General features: G+C 37.6%; 1 protein-coding gene across 1 annotated transcript in view; it reads right to left on the reverse strand.

Annotated features, from left to right (window-relative positions):
- The window catches only part of LOC131050037 (uncharacterized), a 33,823-nt gene that overhangs the window by 3,437 nt on the left and 10,703 nt on the right, over positions 1 to 19,683 (reverse strand). The window contains exons 3-5 of the mRNA XM_059218727.1: positions 18,450 to 18,573; positions 18,184 to 18,262; positions 3,174 to 3,408 (exon numbers count right to left, since the gene is read on the reverse strand). Coding sequence (XP_059074710.1) covers positions 3,174 to 3,408; positions 18,184 to 18,262; positions 18,450 to 18,573 — 438 coding nt within the window. The remainder of the gene's footprint in view (positions 1 to 3,173; positions 3,409 to 18,183; positions 18,263 to 18,449; positions 18,574 to 19,683) is intronic.

The following is a 19,683-nucleotide window of genomic DNA, read 5'->3' on the forward strand; positions in this document are numbered from 1 at the left end:
ATTTTTCATAGTTTACAGCTTGTCATGGTTATCACCTTTAATATTTGGAGGATCTTTCCTTGGAAACAACTAAAATCCGTGTAAGGTATCTAGCATACAATTCTTTGAAGCTTTAGAGTTTCCAATACATTTCCCTGAGTTAATATGGTACATATCCTGGTCGTCACCTTCAGTGGATCTTTCCCAGAATCTAACTCAAAACATTCATGTGCGGGTCTGTGGTATACAATCTTCTAAAGCTTCAAGCCCAGCAATATTTCCCTAAACGTTACAGCATATGCAACAGTTACCACCTTTGGTGGATCTTTTCTTGAAGCTAGTTCAATACATTTGAGCACACATCTTCCGAACATAATTTGCTAAAACTTGCAGCCTATCAAAATATTTCTGCAATCTATTACAGAATGTCATAGTTATCACATGCGTGAACAGGTTTTTAGTATACAATCCTTTGAAGCTTTGGGCCTAATAAAATATTTCTCTACACCATCGTCATCAGTAAAGTTCATTCTCTAAAAAAATACATTAGGATTATGTAAGTTAATTTGAATTTTAACCCTAATTGGTGACATATGTAAAGTAAGTTTGTCAGATAAACACTTTGAAACCGGATGCTCGACAAACCTGCATTTCCAAAACCCCCGCATGCTTAAGAACTCTGTGCACATAAAAGATATTCAATTTTTGTTATCATTAAAAGGTAAGGCCTTGGTGTAATGATTATCAGGAATATTCAGGAGTGAGTGGATTTATTAGTCTTAAAAAATGTGGGTTAAAAACACAGCATATAATGTCCTTCAATGCATTGTTAAGACATGAACACAATATAGGGTCTAGAAAATGTGCTTATAAACCTCCTCCACCATCAAGCTAGCGAATTTACACAAAAATATTGAATCAGTCATCACTTGTACAACATTAGAGGTTCCAACCTCTTCTATGACATGCTTCAAAATCTAAAATTGGAAGTTTGCATTCTTCCTCTTCCCTAAACAATGAAGTTGACAAGCGATCAATGTCTAATATTGGTCCACCCATCCATGACGACAGAGAAGTTTGCATTCTTCCTCTTCCCTAAACAATGAAGTTGACAAGCAATCAATGTCTAATATTGGTCCACCCATCCATAACGACAGAGTAGTCACCCTTAAATCTTCTCAGGTAGGATTATTTTCTCACAACCTTTTACCCCTAATCTACTTGTGAACAAAAGATGAGAATAAAATTTTGTATAGCTGCCCCTATAGTCTTTCTTGCACAAATGACATAGCTATTCTCTACTCCTTGATTTTTTTTCCTTGTCTTTGTCTATGCGTGTTGCAAATTGTAAGAAGGGCTGTTTGAGGTTAGATGGGTTTTTTGCATAGGTTTTGAAGAGTACAAAAGGGCATTCAAATGGAATACTTGAACTTGCAATCCCTACTACACTCTCACTCACAATGGCAACCATTATTCTATGAACTCTAGTTCTTTGTTGCATTTGACTTCAATCTCTTCACTTGACTATTCCCATCGCTCATTGTTCCTTTTGTTAAGAATTTAAAATACAGTTGTGCAAACATAGAACACAAAATATTAAATAAACAAAAAAAACTTTCCTCGGAGTTTGGAAGTTTCAAAAAACTAAAAAAAAAATTGAACAAAAGAATAATAATTAATAGATGGTAAACTGGTGGGGTTAATCCCATGGTGTGATGATTAAGTCATGGCATTGTTGTTGTTGCCACCAAGGTTCAAATCTTTGTTGGGCTATTGTGATTGCAAACTTTGTGCGCCCATCGATACAATGTGCTTGCAGGTTTGAATCTTCACATTGATGCTGCTTGCATTCATGCCAAGTGCCTAGTGCTCCAAATTGTGCTCTAGACCCTTGCTGGGCTAGTGCGCTTGTGGACTTTGTGCCTCTATTGGCCTATTATGCTCATGGATCTATATCATTTGTGTTCATGCTAAGAATGAGGTCTCCTTTTTTTTTTTTGCATCTCTAAATTATTTCACAGCAGTTTCCAAAAAAAATATATTAGATTTTCTTTGGAAAACCTGTTGCTGAAAATTTGTGAAATCTATGAGGCCATTTCGATGAAAAAGGTCCCTCAAATATCCTTTCCCGTCACTTTCGTATGCAAATTATCCTTGTTAGAGAAAAATTATTATATTTTCTTATGTCTAAGAACCACTGAATTGAGGCACACACTTTGAGTTTATCAAATACGTTTCAAATTGAATTATTTCCTTGTGACCTGGCAGGGAATGCATTAGATACACCTAATCAAATTTTAGCTCTTCAATCCCAATAAGACTAATTGAATTTTGTAGGCAAACTTGACCAAATGTCCAGCTCAAAATTGTCTCATGTAGGTTTGTCGTATGGCCTGCATAGAATGCATATAATAAAATTCTAAATCAAATGCTTCTTGTCTAAGTACTTTGCACACATCTTAGTTGTAGTATTGTACATGTTTGTCATAATTTTTCACATGAAGGACAACATTCTTCATAGCCTACAGCTTGGAAAATTATAATTTTGTTAGGTTAGAAATGTTGATTGGGATGCAGTGGTCGTCAGGGTATAATGTCTTAAACTTCAAACCTAGCAACATTATTCCACAGGCTATAATAGCATGTCATACTTATCACATTCATGAAGAGGTCTCTAGTACAGAATTCTTTGAAGCTTTGGGCCTAGCAAAATATTTCCCCAAGCTATTGCCATCAGTAAAGTTTGTTCTCCACTAAAAGCATTACGGCTGGGTATGTTAATTTGAATTTTAACCCTGATTGGTGATACAAATATGGTGAGCGGTCAGATAAACACTTAGAAACTGCATGCCAACAAATCTGCATGCTTGAGAACTCTGTGCGCACAAAAACAAATTTGATTTATGTGATTATTAACAGGTGTAATAGCAGTGTAATGATTATTGTGTTAATTCACCAGTGATCAGATTTAGAAGTCTTACAAAATGTGATCTTATCACACGACACATTGAAAGGTTGCCCATAACCCTGCCCGAGATCTTAAAAGCAAAAGAAAGAAACACTTCAAGGCAGCCCACAACCTCTGCCAACATTCTGAAAATTAAGAAATCTTAAAGGTTTACCTAATCTCACCAAATATTTAGCAAACAGTAAATGACAAATCATAATGCAGTAATTACGAGAGACAGACTTACCAATTATCGAAGATGCAGGTGTTGTTACTGATGCCTCTGAAGAGGATAAAGCAAAACCGGTATATGCAGCGGAATTGGTAGTGGAGGTTGATCCTGATGAAAATGACTTCCCAAATGATGGTACAGTTACAGCAGCAGTACTGATCTGTCCTAGCGCAGTCGCTTCACAAAGCAAAGGAATTGTAGTTGTAGTCATAGTTGGACTACTTGCGACTCGGCTCGACTCGCCAAGCCCCTGAGAAAAAAACCCGGCAAAAACTCGGGAAAAACTCAATGAAAAACTCGGCAACGTAAAAACACGCTTAATTTTAATTAAAAATGCCTTTTTTTAGCAAAATTTAATGAGAAGATACATCCAATGAGTCAATAAATGACAACACAAAAGAAACAAGCTGATTCTAGATATACTTAAATGCAAAGTATCTACAAAATCGCATCCTCATGAGGAATGCTGATGGCTGGAAGCAAAATAGTAAATAATTTTTGTAAAACCAAAAGTAAATACATCATTACAACTTCCTCTTCCCAGCTCTAGCTAAAACCATTTACTATTCCTCTTCCTCTTCCCAGTTCTGAGGGTGAGAAAAAGAGGGGTAGAGAGATAGGTCTAGATCTTGGTGGAGATCTACAAACACGCAATATTTGAAATTTCATCATTCATATTGATAGTTTCAAACTTTCAACTCTAAAATGTATAATACCAAGATTTCTTCAATGCTAATTATGTTGTTATATGGAGCCTAATCCATCAGCGCAATTTCCCCCTATATTTTTCGACGGGGGTTTGGGGGCAGTGCCCCCAAGTTGGGATCAAGGGGCAGCGCCCCACAAGGCCAAAAATACTTTTATTATTTTATAAAGGCGTCGGGTGTTATAAAATATAAGAAAGGAAAAAGACATATTGAAATGCCACTTATACATAAATGTTATATTTCATGTGTATATTCTGATGAAGAGAATGAAACTGACCTGAAAAAACAAAAAATGATAATTTTTTGACATGTTTGGGCCTCTTTTTTTAGTCTAGCCAAGTTTTTTAAAGAAACTCACCGAATTTTTGCTGCGAGTTAAAGTCATAAAAACTCGCAGAGCTCAAAAACTCGCCGAGTACTCTGCGAGTGTGCCATCTATGGTTGTAGTTGCAGCGGTGGTTGAAGAAAATGAAGCAACACTGCAAAACACAAATGACAATTGAGATGCAGAGGAAGATTGAGTCGCTGGGGTTCTGTTGTGACCTTTTCACACATCGCCCCATTGCTAACGAGGACCCCCTCTTTGCCGGCTTTCTACGTTGTTAGGTTAGGGTTTTTGGCTGCTTAGTGGGCAATTTTGCGTTTCCCATGCCCGAGTCTCGGAATTTTGATCATGCCTAGCGCCGTCTAGGGTTTTTGAAGTTATGGGATCAAGTTGCAAATGTTGATATTTTAATGATCCTAAGTTTTGTCTAAGTGTTGACCTTTTGAGCGTTAACGTGTTTTTAAACACGTGCATTAGTGATTTTAAAGTGCGAAATAATTCACAGACCTTTTGGAGTGGTTTTCTCGCTCCTAAGGTATTATTTAAGTTGATTTTGCACTTCATTCCAGTATTTTCCTAGTGTTTTGCTCATATTTTTGGAAAATTAACCTAAGTCCAATTTAAATTTAATGTTTCTAAGTGATTTTGAGTGGTTAAAATGATAAAATCCTAAGGGAAATTCATATTCCAAGGATTAGAGGGTCAAATTCCATGCTAGAGGTGCTTTTCCCCTCACATTCCAGACTACCCAACCCATTCCCCCACTCAAAATCCACACTACACATGGGTTTCCCCTAAAATCCATTCTGGCTACTATTTTCCCCCACAGTTTATCCATACCTGGATCGATTTTCCCCTGGAAGTGCTAAAATTTGGCTAAGTGTCAAGATTTATCCAAACTGCCATCGATTTTCCACCAAGAGTGCGGACTGGAGTGCGGACTAAAGTGCAAGCAAAGTTAAGGATGATTCCATGCCTGGGTCGATTTTCCACCAAGATTTTTGTGACAACTAAGTGTGGATTTCTGTCCGGATTTTCATCCAGACAGAGGTTGATTTTCCCCTGAGAGCATTTTGTAAGGATTTTTGTCCGGATTTTCATCTAGACAGAGATCGATTTTCCACTGGGAATTTTTTGAAGAGTTTTGAGTTTGGATTTTCATCCAGACTGAGGTCGAAATTCCACCAGGGAGTATTTTTCCACGTTAAGTGAGTTTGGAGTGTCAATTTTTCAATCTAGACTGATATCGATTTTCCCTTGGGGATGATTTTTTGCAAATAGAGTGGATTTTTGTTTGGATTTTTGTCCAAGCTCATATCGATTTTCCCCTGGGAGGTTTTTTGTGTGCATTTTGATGAAGTTATGCATGGATTTTTGTCCAAGCATGTATCGAATTTCCCTTATGGGGAATTTTTGACGATTTTAATGATTTTTAAAGGGATTTTTCAATCCCAACCCATATTGATTTTCCCCTAGAGGCTTATTTTAGATTTTAATTGCAATATTTTAATAAATAAGCCCCATTTTAATTGCTTTTAAATAATTATTAATGATTATTTAAAATTTTAAAAGCAAAATTAAATAACTTGCAATAATGAATAATCATTTAACATATGAACCTTCTAGAAGCAAGTTAGGTTTTCACCAAGCAAGTATTTAAGCAAGTGTTTTATCTCAGATTGCTTGTGTGGTGAAAGTGTGAGGTGAAAGCAAGTATAAGAGAGGAGCCTTAGCATTATTTTATTATTATTTCTGCCAGGTGTCTCCATGAAAGACAATTTTTCTCCAAGTTGGGCGAATTTTTAGCAAGGCGTTTTTGGTGAAGTGTGGGATTGAGGATTTATTTTCCTCCATTTTTTCCAGCTTGCTGATCTATTCCCCTTGCTGCCATTAAAGACCAGTTCCAGAATTTCGATTTTGCTAAGTTTGGCAATTTTTTCCAAATTTGGCATTTTTTGGTGAAAGTTGGCGATTTTATGTTTGGAGACTTGGGCGATTTTTTCCTCCATTATTTGCTTGCTGTCTGTTGTGACGTTTTCACACATCGCCCCATTGCAAATGGGGACCCATGTTTTTTGCTTTTTAGGGTTTGTTTTCTAGGTCTTTTAGGGTTTTGTTAGTTAGCCTTTGCATTTTGAGTGCTGTCGGGGAGATCAATAGGATAGCAAGTCTTGCTTGAGTGAAGTCCCGATCCTGAAATTTGGCTAAGTCTGGAATGTCCTGATCCTGAAATTTGACTAAGTCTGGAAACTGAAAAACCTCAAAAAACTAGATTTTGCAATATAACTCCTGGAGGTCTGAAACCACTCTCAAACATCCTGAAAGTATATATGGAATATAACTTAAAGTATAAGAAATGTTATATTCCATATAAATTATCCTGATAGAGAGTTCAAAAAGTCAAATTTCGCTCCTGTCCTTCTCCAAGGGTCCAGAGCGAAAAAGCTTAGTGGAGTCATTCCTGACCTTGTTTGGACAAATTGAGACATCAAAGGCATGATGGAGGACAAAATGAACGTGATAGAGCATCCAGACTTGATTAAGGACGATGAAATGATGGAGTATTTGTCTAGAAAGGTAAATTCGCTCCTGTCCCTCACCAAGGGACCAGAGCGATTTTATTCATATACACATTTTTAGACCTTGTTTGGACTCGAACTTTTATTCATGGCGTGTAAAGAGATGATATTTTCCTTAGCGAAGGAAATTTGAAGTGAAAGTAAAAAGATTTGGCCCTGAGAGCAAAAAAATCGCTCCTGTCCCTCACTGAAGGACCAGAGCTTGAATTCCAATTTCGCATTATCCTTGCAAGATTTAAGTGGTTTCCCGATTTGAGGAGGTCAAGGGAAGTATGTTTTGCCCGTTGAATATAACTTAAGTACGCCACAATGAAGAAAATCGGCCTAAGTAACAAGTTCGCCCCTGTCCCTCTCCAAGGGACCAAGGTGATTGGCTAGGGCGCTCCTGTCTCTCTCCAAGGGACCAGAGCGATTTTCCCTCAAGACAAGATTCGGGCAAGAGAAAAACAAGTTTTACGTTTGAGGTGGGTGAAGGAAGACGCAATCGATCCGTTGAAGATAATTTTCAAAGCTAGCGAAGGACGAATTGGCTTGTAATTGCAAAAGTGCTCCCGTCCCTCACTGAAGGACCGGAGCTTGAATTTCAAATTTGCACTGTTCTTGCAGGATCAAGACAATTTTATGATTTGAAGAGACCAAGGAAAACATGATTTATCCATTGAATATAATTTGGAAGGCTAACAAAGGACGGATAAGCTTGGATTTGCAAAATAGCTCCTGTCCCTCACCAAGGGACCAAGGCGAAAATGCTTTAAAGTGCACTCATTTCAAAGATCGAATAAATTGAACTCGAAATTCTACGTAAAAATGCCATCTTGGACATCAAAAATGAGGTCTTGAACGTAAAAAACAAGAAGTGTGAGGTCCAAAAGGTATAATCGCTCTTGTCCCTCTCCAAGGGACCAGAGTGATCTTGTTAATAGCCATTATTTTTCATGATTGGGCGCCAAATATCCTTCAAATTACATTAAATGCCAGATTCGATAAAACCTTGAAATATTTTTGGCATTTAATAAAAGCGCATGGTATTTAATAATTAATTTTGAGCCTAAAAAAATCGAATTTTTTAATTATAAAGGCATAAAAATTAATTATTATTAATTTAAAAATAAAATTGGAGCGCTTGGGGTATTATTTAATGTTTTTATCAAGTCGGCCTCTTCTTTTATTAATTTTTATTTATCTTTTGGCCTATTTTTCCAAGTCGGCCCATGGAAATAAAATGGTGAGCGCTCTATATATTGGAGGTGTTGTTTCACAATTCAAATCATTCAATCATCCTCTCAAGTGCGATTTGGAGAAGCAAGGAAGGAGGTGCGAAATCTAGCTTGTGTGGAGCGAATTTCTACCAAGTGTGGAGACTAAGGAAGGCGAAATTCATATTGAAGGCTATGGGAGAGGCGAATTTCTTGCTACATTTGAAGGCAAATTTCCAGATCTTGAAGAAGCTAGCTAATGGAGGCGCAATTTTATCCAAGGGAGAGCTTTGATCTACATTTTGCCTAGCAAAATTCATCTATTTTTACATCATTTTTAGAATTAATTCCCAAGTGGAGGTATGGCGTAATCACCTTGGCACCATTTTTGAAGATTTAAATTTTGCTTTGAAAATCCTAAATTAGGAAATGATAACTCAAGATTTATCATGAAGTTTCCTAATAAAAATCTTGAATCTTCCTTTTAAAGTTTAATTTTTGGATTTCAAGACATATTACTAATTTTGAAATGTTGTGTAGGCATCAAATGGAGATCCCGGAGTTGGAAAATCAAGCCAGATCAAGGACGATCAAGCAAGGACAAGGACGACCTCCTCCAGCCTAGCATCGACAAGGACGACCTTCTTTGGACTAACGTCATCAAGGGCGACTTCTCCAATTCAGCATTTCCAGATTCAATGTACCTAACCCATGGAAGGTGGCACAAACTCCGATGTACCTACCCCGGCTATCCATTGGTCGATTTTTCCAGAGAGGACATGTGTCCAAGCAATACAATTTTATCATTGGTCAAGCATTAAATGTTATGTAATGGTTGTAACAAACCCTAATTAGGGTTTTTATTATTGAATCCTGGCCATTGATCTCAAATTGATCTTAGCCATCGAATTGTATTGTGGGCACTATATAAGCCCTGGCATTTCATTTTGTAAAGGGAATTAGCAATAGTTAGAGAGTTGAAAATAGTTAGAATAGTTAGAGAATAGTTGGAAGCAATTAGAGTAGAGTAGAGAGAGAAGGCAAAGATTGTTGCCAAGATGTTGTTGTAAAAGACTTGTAACTTCATTGAAGAAATGGTGAAATTTATGGGTCGATTCGACAATTTGCATGGTCTTTATACTTCTCGTGTTTGATTTCATGCTATTAGATGAGTGGAAGAAATGTTCTTGATTGATGGTGGAATTCGTATATCCATACTACTAGCAGTTTGTTGATTGCAGACTTGCCTTGCGTAGTCAACTGGAATCATTCAGCTTAAGCTTAACTTCAATTGTCGCTTCTTCATTGATATGCATCAACCTGATGGTGTCTATGCCTGCAGTGATGATTTGAACATCATAAAGCTTCCCTTCGAAGATCGCACTAGCCTTGTGGAGATGGTCCTACAATGTCAAAACAAGACCTAGTTAGAGTTTCATCAAAGATCAATCATTGCTCCTACACTCTTAGTATTAGGATTAGATCCTCTCTTCGCCCTCATCTTTTTTCCTTTTTTCAAGTCAAAGTTAGTAAAATCCTGTGTCCAGCAATATTCAAAGCAAATCAGAAGTTCAATCATCAAATGTAAGTCCCCTTGTGATTCTAGCAAATCATATCATACCACAGAGAGCTTATCCACACGTAGAGACCCTACATACAAGAACCTTGAAGTCATCCTGATTGATCCTTTTCGCGACATCTTTAGCATTCGGAGGCTTTACTCAAGAGAGGATAAGGTACCTTTAGGTATTTTATTCTGTGTATGATTGTGTACAAAATACATGTCAACACTGTCCAGACCTCCATTGCTGCAGATCAAGGCTGCCATTAACATCATTTTCAGAATTTTAGTATGGCGCCATAGTTGGGAAATTTTCGATTTTAGTTTGGGAGTGATTTGGTGCCACATTGTGGTGATAATCTGGAAACAATATAATGTTAGAACAATTTGGCTTGATCCAAGAATAGACTTGTAGTTAACATCAAATTACATTACAATTTAACAAAAGAAGATAAGAAATGTCAATGTTTCAAAAACAAATTTTGATGTTTGCTCTTGTGATTCAGAGTTCCCATTGTTGATAATCTAAAAATAGTATAATATATTAGAACGACTTGGCTCAATTTAAGAAAAGCCTCATAGTTAATATCAAATTACGTTACAAGTTAAAGAAAAACAATAGGAAATGTGAATATTTTAGAAACAAAGACAGTCTTAGTGCATTTACTAAAATTGATACTAACATCATACAACATGTAATAAGGAACTTGTTGATGTGTATTTTGTACACAACCAAACACAGAATAAAATACCCAAAGGTATCTTACCCTCTCTTGAATAAAGCCTCCGAATGCTGAAGATGTCGCGAAAAGGATCAATCGGGATGACTTCAAGGTTCTTCGTTGCAGGATCTCTACATGTGGATAAGCACCAGTGGTCGTTGTATATGCTATTTCTTCAAGGGGCCTTACGTACTTTTAGAGAAAGCTTGTCCGTGTTACTCTCTTTTCGACTGCAGGAACAGGATTTTCCTAACACTAACAAATTTTCAAAAAAAATGTCAAAAGAATAAGGGTTTCAAGGAAGGAATGCCAATCTAATCCTAAGAATGACTCAATGAAGGCTAGACTTGGTAAGATTCTACCAATTTCAATATCGCCAAGAAATTACAACTCTACTGGAATTGATGCGATCTTCTAAGGTGATTCAGTAACTTTCAAATCATTAAGGATATGGATACTATCATAGAGATACATATCAATACTTCCAAAAATGATTGAATTTTTTAAGCAATCTCAATATTTCCAGCTGACCACACAAGGCGTCCTTGCAATCAATAAGAAGCTAGTGGTTTGGAACGTGAATCTCACCAAAGATCAAGCACAACACTTAGTCCTTCAAACTTAAACTTAGATACTACTTCAACTGAGAGTGATTCAAGAAAATAAACAATCATGAAGATAGCCACAAGTATTGCAATAAAACACCATAACTTCAATATTTTATTGATCTCAAAGCCAAATAGACAACAATTGTTCAAAATTCTTTCTTCACTACTCAAGTTTGCTACACAATTACTTTTTCTCTCTAAGCTCTCTCTCCTTTTTTCTAGCTTCTAACTCTCAAAATGAAAATGAGTGAGGGTATATATAGCATCCTCAAATACAATGAATGGCCCAGATCGAAAGAAGATCAACGACTGAGATTTTGACACCTAAACCCTAATTAGGGTTTGTTACAAAAAGGTCCCCATTTAGATAAACATCATTAAATGCATAGCCAATAATTAATTGGCACAAATATCGAGGAAACATAGACCAATAGGAATTAAGCTGCCACATCATCCTATAACAACTTTTCATCTAGAATTTTGTTCCCTTTCCTATGCTCTTTCTTAGCATATTCAATGAATCTGGACACAACTCTCTTGATCTCAGCAATGGGAATCTCAGGAAGATTCTTCATTCGTTCTTCCAAGTGAAGGACTTGATCAAAAGCAGTGAGAAGAGTTGTCTCCCATCCAAGTTCAAGTTCTTTGGTCTTCTCAATCAGGAACATAGTAGTGTACATCTGATCTCGTTGCTTATCTGTGATGATGTTCTCCTCTTTGCAAAAGATAACCTTGACTCTCTCCTCCAACTCTTGGATGTCCACATCTGTCTCAATCTCGATCCGCTTGCCAAGAATGGTACATAACACCTCAAACACCTTGTCTTGAATTGGATGAATGATACCTTCAACTTGACTGCATCTGGTGTTGATGTCTTCAAAAAGGACCTCTTTCATCTGGAGCAGAGCTGACCACTGTAGGAGATTATGGGTTCCTCCATCCATTATTTTTTCTTGTGCCAGAATCCCGTCTTGGTGTTTGTCTTATCACTTGTAGGACATAAATGATAACATCTCTAGTGTGAGTGAATGCAGCTATAGTTATCATTAGATTATGGATAATCTCAAGGACCTGGATAGCTCGTTGAACTGTCTTCATCATTCTTGTTGCAAATTCAACAGCTACTGGTGGGATTTATCAATCCAAGAGCTCATAAGCTGAACCAAGCTCTTCACCCTTTCTGCCTCGCCTACTGATTCAAGAGGGAGCGCTTGTAAAGGGGATACTGTCAGATCTTGACGTCTCAAAGGCTGATTGAGATGACTAAAATAGCTTCTCCAAGCACTAACCTCTCTTTCAAGCTTCTTATTTTTTTCCATTTCTTCTTTAAGTTTGTCTTTAAGTGCTTCAAATGAATCGGTTGCTTCTTCCATTGCTTGCTCGGAGGTAAGTGGACCAAGCTCAAATGTTTCTAAGTCATACTCATCTGCAAGAATCTCACCCTCATATTTGTCCACTACTGGTGTGGCTATTTGCAATTTCCTAGATCCTGTCTCATCTCTAATTACCTTGGACATCTTTGTGGCCTTCTTCTTTTCCATTACCTCTTGAGAGTTTCCTATAAGGCTTTCCAAATCAAATACATCTTCTTCCTCTTCAATCACAACTACCCTTGTCAGTCTTTCTTTTAACCAATCCGGAATGGCGGATCTTGTTTCCCTTACTTGTATTTCTTTAAGCAGTGGTCTATCCTCTCGAAAAGGAGATGTCGCTTCATCATCATTCTTCTCCTCATGTAGCTCATTAGCATCAACTTGGGGAGATTGACTCGTCGACTGCTGAGGTGTCTATCCCTTTTCTTGCTTGTCATTTTGTACCATGGATTCCATAGATTCATCAATTTCATATACCATCTTCCCCTGATCTTCTCCTTGATTTGCCTTCTTTTCATGTCGAGAAGATGTGCTTGGTGGGTGATCAAGGTTTGTTTTCTGCTTCTTCCTGGAGGGTTCCCTTTTCTCGGATCTTTCTTGAGCTTTTGGAATGAGAAGTATTCTCACTCACGCTTGCTTCTCCTTCCTCTAGTCTTGCCTCCAAAGTGAATGTCATTGATACATTCTGCTCTTTCAACTTCTGATGTTGTACATCCACCCATCTGCGAGTGCATGATAAAACGAGAGCCATCAAAGCTCTCAAGTCTAAAACCTCGAGCTCATTCCAATCTATTTTTACTTCCTTGTCCTCTTTCTCATAGGATGACTGGAGGTATCTACCATTGTCCTAGGCTTGATCAGCTACTCTATAAACTTTGCATTTCCTGATGAGATCTAAGGGTAGCCTGGAATGCATCTTTCTTTTAACCTCTAGATCACCGGGGAGATTCATTCAAAAGTCCTCCACTTGAAACTCATGCTTGTACTTCCTGCCGACTATCTCCTCCATATAACCATGAGGATCAAAATTCTCGTGCAAGGCAAAGAATGAGGAGGAGTATAAAGATAATTCCTTCTCTGCATCTTCCGAGGCTTGAGTGTTAGGACACACCTCAACTGAATTCCCGAGTATGATGGGCATGGGAATTCCATTTCCATGCTTGTGTATGGATGCCTTCGCATAAGCTGCCAACTGTCTAGTCACCTCAAGTAGTACTATCCTGTCTGTTGGGTATCTTGGCAACATGTAAGGTGGTGAAGGACACCCGTGAACTCTAATGTATGTGAACTTTTGAAATGGATGAACCAGACGCCATACTTCTTCACAAGGTCCTGTGCATCCAGAGACAGACGATTGTGAATTCCCCCTTGCAATATCTTGGTAATGTTCATCGTGAAGGTGTCATTGACTAACTTGTAGTCACTTCTAGGCGGATGATGCAGATGAACATAAGAATCACAAACCCTCATTTCTTCGGGTCCTCTTCCGATCACTCCTTTGTGAGGTAGCCCTGCATACTCGAAACTCCTGATTAAGGCATATATAACATATGAGCTCATGTGGAATGATTTGGTGGGTCTTAGCCTTCTCAACTGCACGTCCAGACAATTGCTAATAATTTTGGCCCAATGAAGCATTCCTTTTCCTTGGACTATCATTTGAATGAAGAAGAACATCCACTTTTCAAAGAAGAAGGCTTGAGGAGCCCCTATAACTCGATTGAGCAAAGTTATCAAATCTTTGTATTCCTCCTGGAAGTCGATCCTATGTGGTGTATTGGGAATCTTGTTCAGGCGAGGCCGACTCTTGAGCAACCAATTCTTATTGATGAGATTCAGACAAGTCTCAGGATCATCTTCATAGATCGACCTGGCTCCTTCTAAGCTTTTGTAAATCATATCTTTATGGTTTGGAAGATGAAGAGCTTCGCTTATAGCTTCCTCTGGAAGGTAAGCGAAGATGTTCCCGTCTTTGGTTACGATCGTCCTTGATTGTGAGTCATAGTGGCGGGCACACTCGATCATCAGCTCATGACACTTGACTGCGGGAGGGAAACCTGCCGCCTTGATGATGCCACTCTCGATTATCTTCCTTGCAATAGGTGATGGCTTGCCAATGTAGGGGGACCTCTCGAAACTTCTTCACATTGAAGTTTCCTAAGTTGGTGTCTCCTGGTCACGATCCTGGTCTCCAACTCATCACCCCTCTGATCTTCCTTAATGAGAGCCTGCCGACTAGTAGATCCTCCGGCTTTGGGGGTCGCCATTTGATGCCTACAAAAATTTCAAAATTAGTCTTTAAGCATCATACCTTAAAGCGTAGAAATTAAGACCTTCTAAGGGAATAGTTCAAAAACATTAATTTGAAAATGACATGACAACTCAAGAATTATGAATTTTCAAATTATGAATGAAAATCAGATTGCACAAGACTTGAAAATGACATGACAACTCAAAAATTATGAATTTTCAAAGGATTGCTATGAGATCAAAACAAGTCTTGAATATAAACTTCAAAATTTAATTCTTCATACCTCCTTCTTTGAAAGCTTAACTATCAACCTTGGAAAAAATGAAGAAAGAAGATCAGACTTTGCTGGATAAGGATTGAATTGCTGGCCCTCTTGGATGAATTATGTCTTAATTAACCTTCAAAAGAGCTTCACCCTCCACTAGCTTTTCAAGATCTGGAAATTATCCTTCAACACTCAACAAATTCTGGAAATTTAACCTCCAATCTACTGGATTTTGCTCCTCAATCTGCTCCTTAGAATCGCACCTAGAAGGAATGAATGAATGATTTGAAATTTGAAGCAACACTCCCCCTTTTTATAGGGCGCTCACCTTAATCCCTTCAAGGCCGACTTGGCAAATAAGGGGTAAAAATAAATAAAAACTCCTTGAAAAGGTGGCCGACTTGCCTATAAAGGCATAACAATGATTTTGAGTGCTCATTTTATATTTTTTAATTTTAAAAAATTAATTTTAGTGCCCCCAAGGTGAATTTTTAAATTATTTCAAGGCCTAAAAATTAATTTATTAAATTAAAAATGCCTTTAATTAATGCGAATTTATTTTAATCCTCCCAAATGTTTTGAATTTAACAAATTTGGTGATTTAGTACAAACTGGAGAATATCAACGTTTGATCAAGGCCTAATGAAATTTGCTAATGATTTCGCCCTGGACCCTCTGGGAGGGTCAGGAGCAATTTTCTCAATTTAGTCCTGAATGTTTCATACCTTGACTTCAAAATCTCCTGGAGGGTGAATTCATACCTAATCAAAGTCTTGCATTTCAAATTTTGGTATTTCGCATGAGGAATTTAGGTGAAAATGTGGATTTCGCCCTAGGCCCTCTGGAAGGGTCAGGAGCGAATTTTTCCTCCTTAGGCTATTTCCTTCATCATCTTTCGTTGAATCCTTCACTCATCGCTAGGCAATATTCTTCCTTATTCATTCCACCCAAGTTTGTCTTGTTTCTGCAAGGTACAATAGGGGTTTTTCAAATTTTCGCCTTGAGCCCTCTAGAAGGGTCAAGAGCGATTTTTCCTCTTTGGCCTAGAATCATCAAGTTTTGAAGCAAACAATTACTCATCCATGGTCTTGAAGGTTATTTCTACCTTAGTGCATCCTTGTCTTAGCAAAAACTCAAAAGGAATAGGTTGATTTTATGATTTTCGCCCTGGGCCCTCTAGAAGGGTCAGGAACGAACTTTGAGTTTTTAGGCACATTCCTTCATTCCTTTAGCTTCAAATCACTTCTAAGGCATGAAACATCATGTCCTTCTCCCACCTAAGTCATGAATAGCAAGATTTTGTCTTGAATTTGCAAGAAAAGGGGAGGACTTGGAAAATTCGCTCTGGACCCTTTGGAAGGGTCAGGAGCGAATTTCCTCCTTGGCTTCAAAACTTTCACTTTCAACAAACTCTCCTCACTTCAAGGCAATCCAAACATCGTTTTAAACCCATGCCTAGGCTCAACTTCGCTCAAACTTTAGAAGAAAAGATGGGTTTTTTGATTTTCGCCCTGGACCCTCTGGAAGGGTCAGGAGAGATTTTCCCATTCTAGGCTTGGTTGCATCTTCTTGACTATCCAAATTATCTTCAAAGGACAAAACATACTTCCTTACATCCACTCCAACCACAAAAATCGTTTTGATCTAGCAAGAAAAAGTGTTTTTAAGAATTTCGCTCTGGACCTCTTGGGAAGGTCAGGAGCGAATTTTGCAATTTTGACCCAATCTCTCACTTTTCACTTTGAAAACTTCTTTGCTAAGTGGGATTTCATATTTCACCATCCTAGGAATAAAGTTTATGTCCAAGGAAGGCTAAAAAAAGTGTTTACAAAGAATTTCGCTCTGGACCCTCTGGAAGGGTCAGGAGCGAAATTGCCTTTCCTAGGCAAAACTCCTTCATTCTTTCATCTCCAAATGTGCCTAGGGGTTTCATCATGTTCTTTCCATCTTTCATCATGTCTTTGATACTCCAATTTGCCCAAACTGAGCAAAAGATGTCCTCTACTAAGATTTTCGCCCTGGACCCTTTGGAAGGGTCAGAAGCGAAATTTAGGTTTTAGGTGAGATCCTTCATCCTTTCAAGTTAAAGCTTTCTCAGGAGGGTAAAGGGAGTTGTCCTTGTTTCACTCATGCCCAAAACTTGACCTTTTTTATTGCAATATAAGAGATATTCAAAATTTCGCTCAGGACCCTCTAGAAGGGTCAAGAGCGAATTTGCCTTCCTTGTCCAAAATTCATCATTCTACATGCTTCCAAATCTTCAAACGTATCAAGTGACGTCCAATCTTTCCTCCAAGATGCCCTGCACATCACAATTTAGCCAAAGTTAGTGACAAAACAAGCTCAACTAAAATTTTTGCCCTGGACCCTCTGGAAGGGTCAGGAGCAAAACTCATAATTCCAGGCTAAATTGCTCAATTTTTAAGTTTCAAACCATTTCACAAGACAAGGTCAGATCATTTTCAAGGCCAGGAACCGGATTGCAAGTTTACTCAAGGCAAGAAATTGTGTTTAGAATGAAATTCGCCCTGGACCCTCTGGAAGGGTCAGGAGCGAAAATCCTATTTCAGGCATCATCTGGCTCTCCAAAATTGGTCAAATTCATCCTTAGGCAAGAACACATAAATCCATCCTCGAACATGTCAAAACTTAGTCAAAATTGTGAAGGAAATCCAGTCTACAAAGAATTTCGCCTTGGACCCTCTAGAAGGGTCAGGGCGTAATTTCACATTTTCAGGCCCTTGATTCATTTCACTCTCCATTTAACCAAATCAACTCCCTTTCTTCACTGATCATGCTTAGCTGACTCAGACTCGGAAACAAATAGGACCTTACCCAAAAAAACCTTCCTTCAATCTAGACCTGACCTGAGACCTATCCTATCCTTGACCTAACCAATTTGACTCTCCTGAAAGGCATGCTTCATTTTGACAATCTTGAACCTTCAGGTAGACTAACAATTCCAAAACTTGGTTAGACTTAACTTGAATGAAACCCTAAAATGAGCTTCCAAGGTTTAGCCCTAATCCAGCTAGCTCAGACAGGCCACTCACTCACTCAAAATCCTAAAAGCAAAGAGAAAGCAAAACCAAAAACAGAAGAGGGGGTCACCATTCTAATGGGGCGATGTGTGAATTGGTCACAACAGAACTCAACATCACCACACACATTTTCAAACTAGAGAACGTAAATTCCTATATATATTATATATCAACAAAAAGCACACTTTCTGGTTAATGTAATCACTGCTGAGATATAGTTATCTTTGATTAGATATAATCAATTCTCTTAAAAAAAGCATTAAGAAATTCACAACACATTAAAACAAATTCAACAAGGATATAACAAATACAATATTTATTCTCTCCTATAAGCCAGAAAATAGTGTGTGAAAAGCATGCACTAATCTCTATGGGAAGATAAATAAAGTGATTTCACCTCCTCTATTGTTTTCCCTGTTATTTCAGATGGCATTTGAGGCGTCCGAACTGTTGGAGTTATTGTTGTCGTTGTACTTCTGTAAAAAACGATTTGGAATTCTGTAATTAATAATTTAATATAGAAAACCAATCTATTTCCAAGGCAATATTAGAAAAGCAATCTATTTCCAAGGCAATATGTCAAAAAAAATAAAGAGATGCTTCATTTTAAACAAATTATCATCAGAGCACTGTATAAAATCTGCATCAAAAATTAGTATCTACCTGCTAGTTGTCCCAGCAGCATTAGCAGATGATGCTTGAGCTGAACTGGATGAAGTAGATATGGTAAAACTGACTGGTGCTGCACTTGATGCAGATGAAGTTAATGCCGAAGAAGATGTAGAACCTAAAAAGATGCAGATTAAAAATAAACATTAAGAAAAAGTTATGAGCATTTGAAGTAATTCCATCAATGCAAAAAGTAAAAGTTTGTGCCAAAAGTCACATTAATTAAGTGTATACAGTGTATACCAGATGTGGAAAAAATGCTGATACATAAAAGAGAGATTAGTGCATTCCCTAAAATTTCTGATAATTGGATCAGAAGACTCTAGCCTAAAATGTTTGGCATATGCCAAATTATCTCAGTTCCAAAACTGCATACAAAAGTTTTAACATGATTGGCCCATCGACAAAAAATGTAATGTCAACATCATGTGCTATCGACCATATCTTACAGGAATTCCAGTTTTATCTATAACATTTGATATTTTAATCAATAAAACAAATTAACCCTTGATCACTTTCTCATTTGTGTTAAATGAAACATTTGAAGAATTAGTTGTCAAACTCATTTCTTCATCACAAATATATGGTGCAAGAGATGAATACTGTTGCTAAGGAAAAAACAACTGAAACTGAACCCAAACCATATGATGAAAATTTCAAACCTGTTCTTTATCAGTAGCCACACATTTTTTAATATATAATAAACAATTGCAGAAAGCCTTCAGGAGTCATTTATTTTAAGTATAACAACTTTTTCATAACTCCCTTAAACCTAACTAGAAGCCACTTACAAGGGAATCACTCAAAAGTCAAATGGGCATGCAACTTTATCACTAAGAAGCCTTGAACACTTTAGATGTTAGAATAGTATTTCTTTACTGTTAATGGTCAATATGTAATTAGTTAGCTGGCATATTAGATGTCTACAGTACCAAGTTGTAAGAGGTATTTGGTTTCATTAATATCTACAGTAATTTGTAATCCCTTCTATTGTAATCCTTTTTTTTGCTAATGTAATTAAGTATTTTACCAGTTCTTTCTTGAACATGGTATCAGAGCTTGGGTAAGGAAATTTTTCGAAAATTCTGTTCAATGAAATATTTTCGCACTTTTTCACAAACCCATCTAAGGATTTTTTGTGCTTGGCTCCCGTGCGAGGGTTTTCCTGACCGTTTTAAACCTGCAACCAACGAACTCCAAAAAATCGCGACGTTTTTAAACCTGCAAC

The sequence above is a fragment of the Cryptomeria japonica genome, chromosome 4 (genome assembly GCF_030272615.1).
Source record: "Cryptomeria japonica chromosome 4, Sugi_1.0, whole genome shotgun sequence".
Lineage (NCBI taxonomy): Eukaryota > Viridiplantae > Streptophyta > Pinopsida > Cupressales > Cupressaceae > Cryptomeria > Cryptomeria japonica.